General features: G+C 39.3%; 1 protein-coding gene across 1 annotated transcript in view; it reads left to right on the forward strand.

The window, feature by feature from the left end:
- AGO3 (Argonaute 3) overlaps positions 1-15,574 on the forward strand; it is a 466,191-nt gene extending 450,617 nt beyond the window's left edge. The window contains exon 17 of the mRNA XM_067138589.2: positions 14,859-15,574. Within this exon, the coding sequence (XP_066994690.2) occupies positions 14,859-14,885 (27 nt within the window). The 3' untranslated portion in view covers positions 14,886-15,574. The remainder of the gene's footprint in view (positions 1-14,858) is intronic.
- The last annotated feature ends 499 nt before the right edge of the window (positions 15,575-16,073 follow it).

The following is a 16,073-nucleotide window of genomic DNA, read 5'->3' on the forward strand; positions in this document are numbered from 1 at the left end:
ACGAAACCTCCTCAAACAAAACAATTCAATATGTCCCATACGTTTTTTTTTTTTTTTTTTTCCTTTTTGCTAGTGGTTTTACGTCATACCAACATAGATAGGTCTTATGGCGATGATGGAGTAGGAAAGGCTAAGGAGTTGGAATGAAGTGGCTGTGGCCTTAATTAAGGTACAGCCCCAGTATTTGCCTGGTGTGGAAATGGGAAACCACGGAAAACCTTCTTCAGGACTGCCGACAGTGGGATTCGAACCCACTATATCCCGGATGCAAGCTCACAGCCGCACACACCAAGTTCTTCAGCACTGATGGATGCAATTGTAACTCTAATATTATCTTTTAAGTTCATCTAGTGTGGGAGGGTTGTTCCCATAAAGTACATTTTTTAACATTCCCCACAAATAAAAATCACATGCCGTTAAATCTGGGCTACGAGGGGGCCATAGATTTTTACTTATGATCCTCTTACCAAACACGCTTCAGTAAGGAGATAACGACCTTTACGTCTATTTTTATTGTTTATTGAACCTGCACGTTTGAATCTCATGGCCAGTTGTTTTATTGTCCAATTGATGGGAATAGTTCAAATTTCAAGAAAATTTCAATAAAATACTTTCCCACCTTGTCAATATTTTTCATATTTTATTATACCTAATTCCCGTACATGTTTCGAGAGCCAATTACTCTCTTGATGTTTTGGCACCGCTGAGGAGGAGAGTAATTGGCTCTCGAAACATGTACGGGAATTAGGTATAATAAAATATGTAAAGTACTGACAAGGCTGGAAAGTATTTTATAGAAATTTGAATAAAAGTCGATACGGACGGGAATAACCAACATGGTGAAAATAATCAATTCTGATAGGAAGAGGTCTCCCTGGAAATTTCCCTCAAAACTTTTGTCTTGTCCTAGCGCACAATTTTCCGCACTTAATGTAAGTACTGTGCACATATGCACGTTCACGTAATGAATATTTCACATACATTACAGCATTATACACAATCACAATAAAACACTATACACTATGACATACAGTACGCAGTAGCTACATTGAACAACCTACTATCTCGGAGCTCCGCTCTCGGCAACTGCAGTAAGTGCTGGAAACCGCATGCGGTAGCGGCCTGTCATCGGCGGCCAAGGTCTAGCGAGAAAGTCCTTGCCAAGCATAAATAAAGACCCTGTATTAGTCAAAAGTCGGAAGAAGTAAAAATAAATTGGAATAAGAGTTAAAAACTGGGAAGTTCCTGGGTAAATTGGAAGGGTTGGCAGATATAACATGATAACCAATTGTTGCCGTGGTGCTTGGGTTATGTATCGAGGTTATAAGAATTGAAATTATCTCATATGGTAGGATAGTTTTTAGCTTGTTTCTAAATATTCAATTCCGTAATTAGTCACGATTTGGGTATATATTCCTTCTTGAGATATACTGGGAAATGATCGAGGATTGGGGCATGGATGGTTCTTATGAAGTAGGTACAGAGAGGTATATGCAGAGTGAAATAATATTTGTGCTTAAAATTCAACTGATGTGCCTGTTAGAAATATTTGTATCGTAGATAAATTATTAAAGTAAAATATTTCATGAGATGATTGTCTTTCGTCTCGATGTTTGAAAACAATTCATCATAAATTAATTGAAATGAAAGTGTTTCTTTTAAAATTGAAAATTCCAAATATCAGAGTTACTTCCTACAGTCTTTCTAAATAACTTTAACATATATATTATTTTCACTTCAAAATAAATATTTCTTCACTTCCAAAGTTGATGAAGATTTCTCCTACACTCTTTCAAAATATTGAAATTTAACACTCTTAAAAATAACACAAAATCAAAATCAATCTGGTTTCCAATGAACATTATATTATCTGTCTGTATAACTGCCAACATAATCACCGACTTTATCATTCCACTAAGAAAATTAGTCGGGTAAATTTTTACACTCTTGTTCTGAAAAATGGATTTAAATGCACGTCAAATCACTTGTATTCACTGGAACTCAGGACCGGAATGTAGACAGATGCTGGTCAGCGAACAGCAAGTTGATACCATAGGCAGTCGATTTACAATGGCGAAAAATGAAAGTATCCTCCTATTCAATACATCATATATTCCGTCATTAGGGGGGTTGGAATAATTTACATAATATGAGTTGAAAAAATGCTAAAAAACATAATGAAAGCGCAAATGAAAAAACAAACAAAAGAGAGCCTAGACGGAAACAAAATAGCACAAATATACAATATTTACATCAATATGCAGAGCAAAAAACAACTTATTGCAACAAAATTCAGTGAAACAGGAGTTTTTTTTTTTTTCACTGAACGAGCCGAAACATGTCTGAACTTGTTTACTCCGTCTAATGACGGAATATATGATGTATTGAATAGGAGGATACTTTCATTTTTTGCCATTGTAAAGTGAAAACCGTCAATATGGAATGATTCTAATATCTTGTAATAGGCAGTCGATGTCGTGAAGTCGTCCCCATGGCACCCCGTTCCACTTCCCACGTTGAAACCACATTCAATATCCCTCGTAGACACGTCCCATATCGACTCAAGATAGCAGCAGGTAGATAAGATGATTTTTAAAAAATACGCACTCATCAGGTTTTTACGCATCACCGTGTGGTATTGCAAGTTGTCCACTTCTTGACCATATTGATGAATTCAATCAACAAATTATTAAACAAATGAATTTAAACACCACCTACTCAATACTTCATTTCTTGCCTTTTGGCAGAATTCTACAAACATCATATACAGGACATGTTTCGACCTCTTAGTGGTCGTCTTCAGCTGTCTTTAAATAGCTTAGATGAAACAATTTGATTAGTAAGTACATCAAAATCTTACATTACTTTCCCATGGGAACTTATAACTATTGCTTAAAGTGCTTGAAATTTGGGAAGGGCGGAATGAGAGGGGGGGACTTTAGTGATGTGGTGTGTAAAAAGGTACTTAAATTACAATTCGCGTCTGTGTAATATTAGAGTAATGTATATATGTCAGTAGCCTGTAGGTAGCACCACTTCGGTTTGGTGTGATGCACTTCTCTCTGGCGCTACCAGATGCCCTCCGGATGTCCCCTGGCAGCTCGTGTGTGGGGGGTGTGAGGGACAGGGTGAGTGAGTGGGGGTAGCTCTGGACATGAGGGACAGAGATGTTATGTTTGCTTGCTTGAGTGTTAGTGGCAGCGTAGCCCTGCATTTTGCAGCTTAGTCCTGCACCAGTGTATTAACTACCTATACAGCATGTATTGATTGTTCACATGACAATGTTTAATATAGTTACTAAAGTTTACCCTTCTTGCATCCTGCGAGAGAACCAGTCTCGTGGCAATACAGTCCACTTCACAATACTTAAATATTTTCAAGTTTATTCAGCGTCTACAGTAATATTAAAAAACTTATTTTCTAATTGAACATATTTAAAAATCGTAAAACGTCAGTAATTGGGCACTTTTTCTAAAAACACTAGGTGGCTTGATCTTGTTGATTGTCTGTTGTGTTGATTTATGTTCTTTGAAAGCTGCTTTTTATTTTTAGTAGCAGGTTGTGTTGAACTGTTAATTTACAATGGTCCTATGGTGACTTCTCTATTAAGGTGCATGAAATGGCAGTTCGCCGGCCCCGCGGTGTAGGGGTAGCGTGTCTGCCTCTTACCCAGAGGTCCCGGGTTCGATTCCCGGCCAGGCAGGGATTTTTACCTGCATCCGAGGGCTGGTTCGAGGTCCACTCAGCCTACGTGATTACAATTGAGGAGCTATCTGATGGTGAGATGGCGGCTCCCGTCTAGAAAGCTAAGAATAATGGCCGGGAGGAAACGTCGTGAGCCGGCCCCGTGGTGTAGGGGTAGCGTGCCTGCCTCTTACCCGGAGGCCCCGGGTTCGATTCCCGGCCAGGTCAGGGATTTTTACCTGGACCTGAGGGCTGGTTCGAGGTCCACTCAGCCTACGTGATTAGAATTGAGGAGCTATCTGACGGTGAGATGGCGGCCCCGGTCTAGAAAGCCAAGAATAACGGCCGAGAGGAATCGTCGTGCTGACCACACGACACCTCGTAATCTGCAGGCCTTCGGGCTGAGCAGCGGTCGCTTGGTAGGCCAAGGCCCTTCAAGGGCTGTAGTGCCATGTGGAGGGGGGGGGGAGGAAACGTCGTGCTAACAAAACGACACCTCGTAATCTGTAGGCCTCGGGCTGAGCAGCGGTTGCTTGGTAGGCCATGGTGCTGCGGGGCTGTTGCGCCATGGGGTTTGGTTTGGAAATGGCAGTTCTCAGATTTGGGCAGCTTGCCTCACAATCTTTCTGGAATGGTGTTTATACTCCGCCGCCTTGGGACTGTTTTCGTGTTTAGTACGCAAAACTTTTCTTGATCCCTGACCTCCATAGTGCTGAATGGGAACTTGAGATCAAGAAAAGTTTTGCGTACTATACACGAAAACAATCCCAAGGCGGCGGAGTATAAACACCATTCCAGAAAGATCGTGGAACAAGCTGCCCAAATCTGAGAACCACCATTTCACGCAACTTGGCAGAAAACTCACCATAGGACCATTGTAAATTAACAGTTCATCACAACCTGGTACTAAAAATAAAAAGCAGCTTTCAAAGAAGGTAATCAACACAACAGACAATCGATAATAAACTTGAAGACTGTTATAAACATCGATTTTAACATAAGAACAAGCCACCTGGTGTTTTTACAAAAGTGACAAATTACAGATGTTTTAAGATTTTTTTAATATATTCAATTAGAAAATAAGTTTTTTAATATTACCGTAGATGCAAATTGCAATTTAGGTATCTTTTTACACACCACATCGCTAAAACCTCCCCTCTTATTACCCCTCCCCCCAAAAAAAATTTCAAGCGCTTTAAGCAATAGTTCCCATGGGAAAGTAGTTTAAGATTTTAATGTACTTACTATTCAAATTGTTTCATCTAGGCTATTTGAAGACAGCTGAAGATGACCACTAAGTGATCGAAACATGTCTGGTATATGATAATGTTTTTAGAATTCTGTCAAAAGGCAAGAAATAAAGTAATGATTAGGTGGTGTTTTAAATTAATTTTTAGATAATTTGTTGACCGTGTGGTATAGCAAACACTGACTAGAGTATTCAGAATACCTCATATTTGTATATCATAAAATGGACATGGTGTTTCACCGTTCTTAATACTGGAACCATTATTCATATGGAAAACACAGTTCTAACATAATTACAGGTGTTACACACAAAGAAAAAGATTTATTCACTATAGAAAAGTGATCTAAACTGTGCATGTTTATATGTTCCAATGCTTAGAATGTTATGGAATGTCTAATGCGACACTGTCTTATTCACTCGCGATGAGGTTTAAAGTTATATAAACTTTAAATTGAATACATGTCTTCAAGCTAGTGATGGGCAACGCTTAAGACTTGTGAGAATCTCAAAACAGATCCTCCTGTAGCGCAAGCTGTGCAACGTACCAGTAACTGCGACTGTATACTTGATAGTATATCATTGATAGTTATTGCGTGAAATAACGTTCCATATGAAAACGTGTGAGCCAATACATTTTGTCAAAAGCCTGGAAAAGTACTGCATGTTCAACTATGAACCCCTTAATACCATGAACAAAAGTAGGCAGTCTGGCTTAAGTAAGCGAACAGCGAGGTCGTTTTGTACAGTGCGTGCCGTAAATATGATTAGTATCGAGCAGTACCGGGCTGCGATTGGGAGGTAGCAGAGGAAGGAGGCCAAGAATGGACTGGCAAAAGGAAAAGAGGAGGTAAAATGGGATAAAGCGGTGCTGGTAGCAGCAGTGTTAGCTGTGCTTCTGGTCATTGGGGGGGGTGGAATTAAACCCAGGTCCAAATACCAGTGGCAAATTCAGCACGGAGGATATGGCAGCACTTAAGGTGGGAGTGAAGGAAGTAATTCAAGAAATAAAGAACATGATGGAAGAACAGAGAAAGGAGATAAGGAACATGAAGAAATGGTTAGAAACGAAGACTGAGGAATTGAACAAGAGAGCGTGCAACAATGAGAAAGAAATAGAGTTATTAAGAGGGGAGATGAAATATCTGGAAGAGGACGTGATGATAATGAAGAAGGAAGCAGAAGGGTACAGGCAGGAAAGAACGAAGAAAGCCATATTTATATATAGTGTGGAAGAAGCTGAGAAGGAAGGAAAGATTGATTTAATCTATAAGGTGGTAGAGGTCATATGGGAGAGGATGAAGATAAATTTCAGTGAAGTGGACATAGACGATGTGGAGAGAGTGGGCAAAGCAAAAGGACGGAGACCAATTAGGGTACAGTTTTTCTCTACCCTAATGGCAGAAATTGTGTTAAGAAACGGCAACAACTTGCAGGGTCCAAAAGTATGGGTGAAAAGAGACATGGGAAAAGGTGGAGAAAATATGAAGATTCTGAACAGGCATCTTTGGAGAGCGAGACAGCAAGGGCTAAAAGCCCGCATAAGAGGTCAGAGACTAGTGGTGACGAATGGGAGATGGGTTAGAGAGCACCCAGTGTCGAAGCTGAAAGAGATGGATTAACACGTCAGTTCCAAGGGGGGAGTGATGGCAGTGCAAGACGGAAGGCAGGAAGCAGAAACAACTAGGGGTGAAGTGGAGGAAGGAGTGGAGATCCACCCATGTGGAAGTGGACAGTGCAGTGTGGATACAGAAGAGCAGAGCAGTGAAGGGGTGAGTGAGGGTGAGCCGCAAGAACCGGCGGGTGCAGTGTGTAGTGGTTTAGAGAGCAAGAAAGGACACAAGAAGAGTGATCGACAAAAAGGTAAAGATGTTGTGAACAAAGGAAGAAATGAGAGCCTAAAAGACTTGTGGGGTAAAGTGTGCAAGGGGGCGGAGGATACGGAGGGCATGGAACGGCAAAGAATGTTAAGAAAAGGAGGAATCGAAACAGGGAATGAGGGGGCGAGAGCTACAAGGAGTAAGAATAAGGGAGGAAATTTACAAGGGAGGGAGGATAAGTTACAACTATATTGGAAAATAGGATGTGTGAATATTGAGTGGTTAAGAAACAAAATAGGAAATAAGAAGGCGAGGGAAGTACTAGAAAGTTTTGACGTTGTGGCACTTTTGGAGACGTGGTTGGAAACAGCGAAAGCGATTTCATGGAAGGGATTTGTGGTTAAATATAGAAGAAAGGAGAGGAATAAGGGACGTGCACCAGGAGGAATGGTAGTAGTAATTAAGGAAGAAATTAGTGAACTAATAGAAGAGATTGAGGCAGATATACAAGAAGCTATATGGATGAGATTTAATATGTGATGGGTAGAGGGAAGGATGAAGAGAATAAATCTAGCGTTCATATATTGCCATCCTAGTAGTTCCGTATACACAAATAAGCATCTTTTTGAAGAACTATTGGTGGAGATTAATATGATAAGAGAGAAGTTTGAAGAAGAGGACATGCTGCTATTTGGAGATTGGAACGCTAGAATAGGGGAACAGAGCCCAGCATATAGTAGGGAGGAAGGGAGGTGTATGGTGAGAAGTAGAAGTGAGGATAAAATTATAAACAGTTATGGGGAGAAGCTCTTAGAGTTGTGCGCAGAGGGGAATTTGTATATTCTGAATGGATGGAAGGAGGGTGACATTACAGGGAAATTGACCTTTGCTTCAGAGCAGGGAGGCAGTGTGATAGATATAGTTTTAAGCTCGGAGGGAGTGTTAAGAGGATATTGTAAGGATGGAAGTAGGAAACTGGATTGAATCACACCATTTCCCAGTGTGGGTTCTGTTAAAAAGGGGAGAGGAGAAGAATATAAGGAAAGACGTTACGATGAAGGACGAACTAGGGAATGAGTATAATAAGTACAAATGGACAGAGAAAGTGGAAAAGGATTGGTATAGGGTAGCTAAAGAAGAAGTGCACTTACTGAAATATGGATGGGAAAGAGCGTCAGAGGAGAATAATGTCGATAAAGCCTTGGAATTGCTGATACATCCAATAAAGATGATAGCGCAGACGGATAAAGGTGGAAGAAGAAAAAAGAAAGAGGGAGAAGAATGGTTTAATAAAGAGTGTGAAGGTATGTGAAAGAGGGTGTTGAGAGCATTAGAAGATTATAGGAGAAAAGGTGGGAGCGCAGAAAGAGAGGTATTCTGTAAGTTAAGGAGAGATTACAAAAAGAAAATTTGGGAGGTAAAACAAAGGCGTGGCTAGAGGAACAAACTGAAGCCATAAATAAAGAATGTAAGTTGAACAGCACTGAAAAAGTTTGGGGAAGGATAAACAGAATAATTAAGGGGATCGGAATCTAGAGAAAACTGGTATTTAGGATGTACAGTGGGTTAGCTACTTTAGGGAATTACTCGGGGGGAAGGGGGAAGTATGCTTGAGTGAGATGGAGGATGAAGCAATTTGGAGGAATAGAAGAGTGGCAATTTACACACTAGACAAGGAAATTACAAGGGAAGAAACACTGGGAGTGATAAGAAGGTTGGCGGGGGGGTTGCAATGGTATCAGTAACAAGTTTTGGAAGGAAATTAGCAAAAATGAGACGGGCGTAGTTGATGAGGGGAAGTACCTTAGAGAGTGGGAGACAGGAATTGTATGCCCAATATATAAAGGAAAGGGTAGTAAAAACAGTATGAATAATTTTAGGGGAATATCTCTGCTAGATTCCTTAAGTAAAATTTATACAGGGGTGTTAGCGAACAGGTTAAGTTAATGGGCAGAAAGAAATGAAGTATTGTCAGATTACCAAGGCAAGTTTAGAAAAAAAGAAAAGAACAGTGGACAATATAATGATAGTGAAGACGGTTTTGGAGAAGTATATGAGCTTGTCAAGAGGTAAGGTGTATGTAGCGGCAATTGACTTTGAAAAGGCGTTTGATAAGGTGAATACAGGGGCTCTATTAGAGAAATTGGGTAGGTTGGGGGTGTCAGAAAAGACATTAAGGGCAGTGGAGGTGATATATAAAGTGGTTAAATGCTGTGTAAAATTGGGTGACGATAAGCAAGGGTGTAAATTATCGCCAATATGGTTTATTTTATTTATTAACAATAATCTGGATGGACATGGGGGATGCAATTGGGCCGTTCCGGTGATTAATGTGTTGGAGATACCGGGATTGATTTTTGCTGATGATGTGATATTGATGACTTTTAACGTCTAGAGGATGTAGAGGGACTTAATGCGGTGTTGGATTTCACAAAGAAATGGACCTTGAAAATTAACGGCAATAAATCGAAAGTGCTAGTAGCCCAGGTACACAAAGGAAGAGAGGAGGTTGGGAAATGGGTCGTGCAGGGAGAAAGGTTGGAACAAGTAAGATGGAATATTTAGGAGTCATTAACAGAAAAGGGACTTGGGACCATCAAATAAGTCGAGTGAGAAGCAAAGGTATGGCCGCCATAGCCTCAGTCAAAAACTTGTTGGCTAAATTTCCAGGTATCAGTTATAAAACCTTCAGGTTAGTTTTAAGGTCGGTCGTTTTTGGTAGGGTAATGTATGGGGCTGAAGTATGGGGGTTGGATGAGAAAAGAGTGGAATTATGATGAATCATTTGTAATTTTGGTAAGTCCCGCAGTGCACAGCTAATGCAGGGGTGGAATTATTATGTGGGGAAGATACAGAAGTTGAGTGTGTGAAAAGAATAGTTAAATACTGGATGATTTTGAAAAGAGGAAAGGGCGGGAAATTGTTGCAAGCCGCGTACAATCAACAACTGAAGAGCATGTATAAGGGATGCTGGCTAGAAAAAATTAAAGGATATTTGAAGAAGATAGTTTTGGGGTACATGTGGGATGAGGTTTGGTCGAAGACAGATGCAAGAGGATGGAAGGTACTCTCCAGGAGGATTAGAGATATGCAAAAGCAGAGATTATTAGAAGAAATTACTGTAGGCTAAGAATATCCCTCAGTGTTTTGAATAAAGTCTTAAAAGTAACGGGGATAAATATTAGGTATGTTGATAGGCTAAAGAGGGGTGGGATGCCATGGTGGTTGATGGAACTCTGCAAGAACAAGGGATGGCTAAAGGGTAGAGATAAGACGGTATGTGTATTATGTGGGGTAGTAAACGACGATTTTCATTTAATTGGTAATTGTAAAGAAACGAGTTAAGTTAAGGAATTGTCTATTGAGTGCCAAACATTGTGAATTATTAGAAAAAGGGGATGAGAGAAATATTATAAGAGGTGAATTATCAGGCAATGGGAAGATGGGGCGGGAGTTGAACAGGTACTTATGTTGCCATTAAAAATGAGTGTGAGAGAAAGGTGAGAGAGGAGGAGGCATAGGAAGAATAAGTGGATGTGTAAAGGCTGAAAATTTGGAAGTGTGTTTATGTCATTGAAAAAAGGAAGGTGAGTGTAATGTGTTAAGTTAGGGAGCTTATTTGATTTTGTACCTGTAGGAGGCCCTATGGATCGTGATTGTGAAACTGTTGACTAACAGTGTATTGGAATTCAGCCAGAGTGGGACAGTGGACAAGAATTGCGAACACAGTAGATAGACAGGCAAGGTCATGTGCTAATAGTTGATGAAACCTGATGTTGGTTGATTTTGTAACAATGACCTGATATAACTGATACGTGTAGAATTTAAGGATAGAGTAGGACCAGATTGGATTTATTTAAGAATGGAATTGTAAGTATGCAATTATTATTTTATTTGTATGATAGTTAATTGTGATTATTATTTCTTCATTATTATTTTTATTTTATTTTTCCCATATTATTAATTGTAGTATGGTAGCAGGAGGATACTTAGTTGTAGATATGAAGGCATGTGCTGTTTTCTCACTATTTATGTATAGTGGATGGGTAAGGGAGAGGAAGGCATGCTCGTAAGAGGATGGGGTAGGACGGGCCTACCCCAAAAAATGATGGAGATATATGTGGGATGAGGAATGAGAGAGGAGAGGAACAGGACGAGAGGGGTTTCAGCCCCAAGTGGCCGGCCTTAAATGGAATGGTGAGAGAACTGCACTGTCATTTGGAAGAGGTAGAGGGGGTGCTCTTTTGGGCCCCATGGGTAGGGCCGGTTGTGCCATCGCAGGGAGGGTGGCCTTTTTCTCACCGGAGGTGATAGCGCAGCCGGACAGTAGTAGTAGGTAGCTAGCTTATATTATTGATATTATTATATTTTGTTTATTTCTTATTTATCTTGTGTCTTAATATTAAATGGAGGTGATGGACGTGGCATGAGGGACTGAGGATAACTGCCGTGGTGACCCTCACTTGGGAGTGTCATGTTTCCGGAGTATCTGACGGGCCTCATGGCATACCCAAGGAGTCTCGTGCTTCTTTTCTTTTGTTGTTAGTTGTCTGTGCATGGAAAGGGGCTGTGTAAACATGTATCGGCTGTTATGTTTAAATAAATACTATTACTATACTATACTACCATTAACGAAAGTAAAAACAGTATGTCAGTATCTTAAACTTTTCGTGACTTATTTGTGGCGGATATCTTAGCTGAATAACCATGCATAATTTGTAAATAACTGTAGATAGGATGTACACCTACTTGGATACCAGAGGCGTACATTATTCGAACTTGAGACGAGAAAGATGTGCTTTGCTACATATGTAACCCCCATTACACATGAGTGGAACGTGTAATCTAAAATGGCCGACTTTGCTCCAATATTCTATCAGCAGGGGTGATGGGCAACACTCTCGAGACCGATTCTCGTGTACAGCGAGCTGTGCGACGTCCCAGTAACTACGAGTGTAAGCTTGATATTTATCATCAGCAGTTCTCATATGGAAATATGTGTGGCGATACATTTTGTCAAAAGCCTAGGAAAGCACTGCATGTTGGATTATGAGCTCCTTAATACCATTAACGAAAGTGAAGACAGAATGCCAGTATCTTAAATTGTTCACGAGTTATGTCAGGTGGATTTCTTAGCTGAATAACCCATATAACTGCTATTAGGATGTAAACCTACCTGGATGTCGGCAGGGTAGCTTCTTGTGATGCAGACCGGGCCGGAGGTGTTCTTCATTTATGTGTTTTTAAGTGTCAGATCATCCCAGAAGTATTTCTGCCAACGTATTTTACTTCTTTTGAATAAGCAACACAGCGGGCTGAGCTATGTGACATCTCTTCAAAATAACTGACATCCACAACTTACATTACGTTTCGGACATTGTCTTCAAGTTATCACGTACAACTAGACCCAATTTCACATTGCACCGTCATATATTGAAGTACCCCGAATACTCTATGACACTGTAAGGAATTCAAAATCAAATCAAAATCTCTTTATTTGCAAATGAGGTGTCTACCTCGGTGGCAAATGGTACACTAAAATACATTATTGTCAAGCACTAAATATTAAATTATTTCCTTAGTCACCAAAATATTAGTAAACATAAGCAGTGGTCACATGTTATTGAATGTAGGGTCTGATAACGATGTACACCTATTTGTAAGTACACCTATCTGTCGAAAAAACTGGAGCAAACTGAAGCATTTTAGATTACACAATCCACTCGTGCCTCGTCACTAGTTCGAATAATTCATGCCTCTAGTATCCATGTAGGTGGCCGTCGTGTACCTACCAGTGCATACAATTCCAGAATGATGTTATACTGCATCAAAATAGACCTGGGTAGAAATGAACGCCCTAGTCGCTTGTTGACACGTATTTACGAATTTAAGAAGGCCCGTGGTTGGCTATTCGCATTCTCACACATACATCATTCAGCTCCGACTACCTGCAGGCCTACAACACGCTGCTCGCCACACAATGTGGGGACAACACTCTCAAGGATCTCTCGAAATTTCTCGCGAGAAATAGTACCTGCGCTAGTCTCGAGAAATCTGGAGAATACTCGAGACCTCGTCTCAGACTGCCCATCGCTACTTTGAGCACTTTTATGGACTTATTTGTTTCAATATACTGAATATTTATGTAGTTCACTAGAAAATTGCGTTATGTGCACACGCTTCATGATCTCCCCACGGTCAAAGCCCAACCAAAAATCCATAAGGAAGGAGTACCTATACGTCCCATAGTAAATTTTAGACCGAGCCCTCTTTACAAGACAGCGCAATTTATACAACAGTTCTAAGAAAACACTATACTTTTCAAGCAAACAAATCCGTGATGAACACTCTAGAATTAGTTAAAAAACTAGACAACTTTAAAATGCAACCCCATTATACGATGCATTCATTTGTTATCATCAACATGTATGCAAACATAAAACCAGAAAAAGTACTACCAATAATTTCAAAAAACTTACGTACTCACAGCAAACTCAATCAATTAGAAATAGCAGATTTTATGACCATCCTTAAACTGTTGGTTAATAGCAATTACTTTACATTCGACAAAGTGATATACAAACAAGATGGACTGGCCATGGGGTCATCAGCGTCTGGCATTTTGGCTGATATATATCTAGATTTCCTTGAACATACTAGAATAGAAGATGATCAGAAATTTAATAACATTCTCTTGTGGGCCAGATTTGTTGATGATACGTTTATAGTTATGGACCAGCACATTTCAGACCCACCTACCACCCTGGCACACCTTAATAATATTGATCCAGATATTAAGTTTACAATAGAATCCGAGGCCAACAGAGCCCTTAACTTCTTAGATTTAACAATCACTCGGCTCCCGCATTCCTTTAAATATAAGATCTATAGAAAACAAACGCACACCGCTACAACCATTCATAAGGACTCCATACACCCACCCAGCCAAAAGCGAGCAACCTATAATAGTATGATACACCGGGCTTTTAGCATTCCCATGTCAAAATCAGACTTAAATAGAGAACTAAAAACAATACGTAGCATTGCAGCCCATAACGGCTGTAATCGTAGTTTCATAGAACGAATAATTTATAAGTTCAAGCACAGACCGAAATCAAACCTACAAAAAGAAATAACTAGACCAAAAGTTTACTCAACATTCACATTTAATCCTAATGTCTATAGAATCACAAAAAGTTTCAAGAAAAAGATCAACACCTCTTTTAAAACCAACAACAGAAATCTTGACATATTTCATAACGCTAAACTAGTCAACGCACCAAACCCATACAATAAATCGGGCGAATACAGATTTCACTGTAACAGCTGTAATAGTACATACATTGGACAAACAGGGAGATCCTTTAAGGTTAGATATAATGAGCACATCAACGCCATTAAAAATCAGATCAAAATTAGATGGATGGCTTTTCCGGCGTTTGCTCTATTAACCAGCGTTTCGTCTTAGGTCTGACATAGACTCTTCAGAGTGGGATGTGTCAGACCCTACCCACTGACGCTGGGGTGTATTCCCTCCATGGGAACTTAGAATTTCCAACGCCATTAAATACAGGAGATTTTCAGTTATAGGACAACACATAAATGACTATAAACATAGTTTTCATGACATCAACCATGATATTGACGTCGTAGAAATAATGGAAAAGGGGCCCTTACTTGACATAATGGAACAATGTTTCATATCATTAGATCAGTATTTTAAACTGAATTATAATCTGAATGAGGTATCCGAAAAACCCACGATATTGTTTGATATGCTCATTTCAGTGATCAACAATCTAAAAAGACCAATAAATCAACCAGTACACAAAATGGTGTGCAATATACTCATCTACCATCCCCTCCGTAATCCACGCCCTCCCGAACAATTACCTCGCATTACCGCGATCCCCCTTCCCCTACATAACATGCTCCGCCCCTCTTCTAATACTCGTAGTCTGCTTTCTGCCTTTCTGGTAGACAGTTCCTCACCAGCTTCATTCTCGACAACATAGTGCTTAAGGTGAGTTTCTACTTAAACGAAAATAATGCCTATTAAACTTGGTTATTCTTACGCTAATACATAGTATATATCTCTCTCTTCTTAGGTCCGTCTTGGATCGAGATACTTCTAGAACCTCAAAGACCTCGAATGTAATGGTCCAAGAAATTTCGGTTCACCAATCCACTTCTATCAAGTCGATCTACATTTTAAGAACATTAGCATAAAAGACGGAATATTACATATACGAACATTGCTCAACGACATTATATTACGAAATAACAAATTTATTCAATCCAAAATCCACCTAAAATAGAGTGAACCTGTAATCAATTCTAAGAGGAACTGTTTTGCTCACTATATATCTTCACTGAAAAAGGGACCTCTATAATAGACAATTAATGTTTTAAAGTTTAAAATATCAGCCGAATTTATCATTTTATTCGACTTGTTATTAAATAACCAAACTATATTAATGCAAGATATAGAATTACTAAAGATTTATAATGTAACTTATCCCCATACCTAGTACAAATAGGTCACTGTTTTCCAATCTGACAGTAGGCGATTTCATTTTAATGCATGTCAATTTAGTATTTTTGACCAAACAAATGCACCATTATCTTTAACGCCTAGTAGTTATAAAAGTTTTTAAAGATTGAAAATTGTTATCTGGATGTTCAATTAACATTTTGTAATATTAATAAAAACTGACAAAAAGCTTTAACTTTAGTCAAATAATTGTATAAAGGAGATAAGTCATAATATGTCGCATAAAATATGCTACCAATTTTAATCTAAGGTTTTATGGTGTACACCAAATTTTAATAGTCATGTAAGAATATGTTCAATTTTTATATATATATATGTTGTAAGTTGTGTTAATATTGTACTTGGGCCTTGTCACAAAGTTTCCTATGGCTGATGATGGCATACAAATAATGCCGAAACCAGTCCCAATCTTTGAAAGGTAATAAATATGTGATGTGTTAATGACGTCACATTGTTTTTGTATTGAAAAGGTGGACATAATTATCCTCAATTTATAGTGTAACGCTACTCTTTTGTCGGAAATCACCCAGAACAAATCGAGCTGCCTTTCTTTGGATTTTTTCCAGTTCTTGAATCAGGTAATCCTGGTGAGGGTCCCATACACTGGAACCATACTCTAGTTGGGGTCTTACCAGAGACTTATATGCACTCTCCTTTACATCCTTACTACAACCCCTAAACACCCTCATAATGTGCAGAGATCTGTACCCTTTATTTACAATCCCATTTATGTGATTACCCCAATGAAGATCTTTCCTTATATTAACAC

This window comes from Anabrus simplex, chromosome 1 (genome assembly GCF_040414725.1).
Source record: "Anabrus simplex isolate iqAnaSimp1 chromosome 1, ASM4041472v1, whole genome shotgun sequence".
NCBI lineage: Eukaryota > Metazoa > Arthropoda > Insecta > Orthoptera > Tettigoniidae > Anabrus > Anabrus simplex.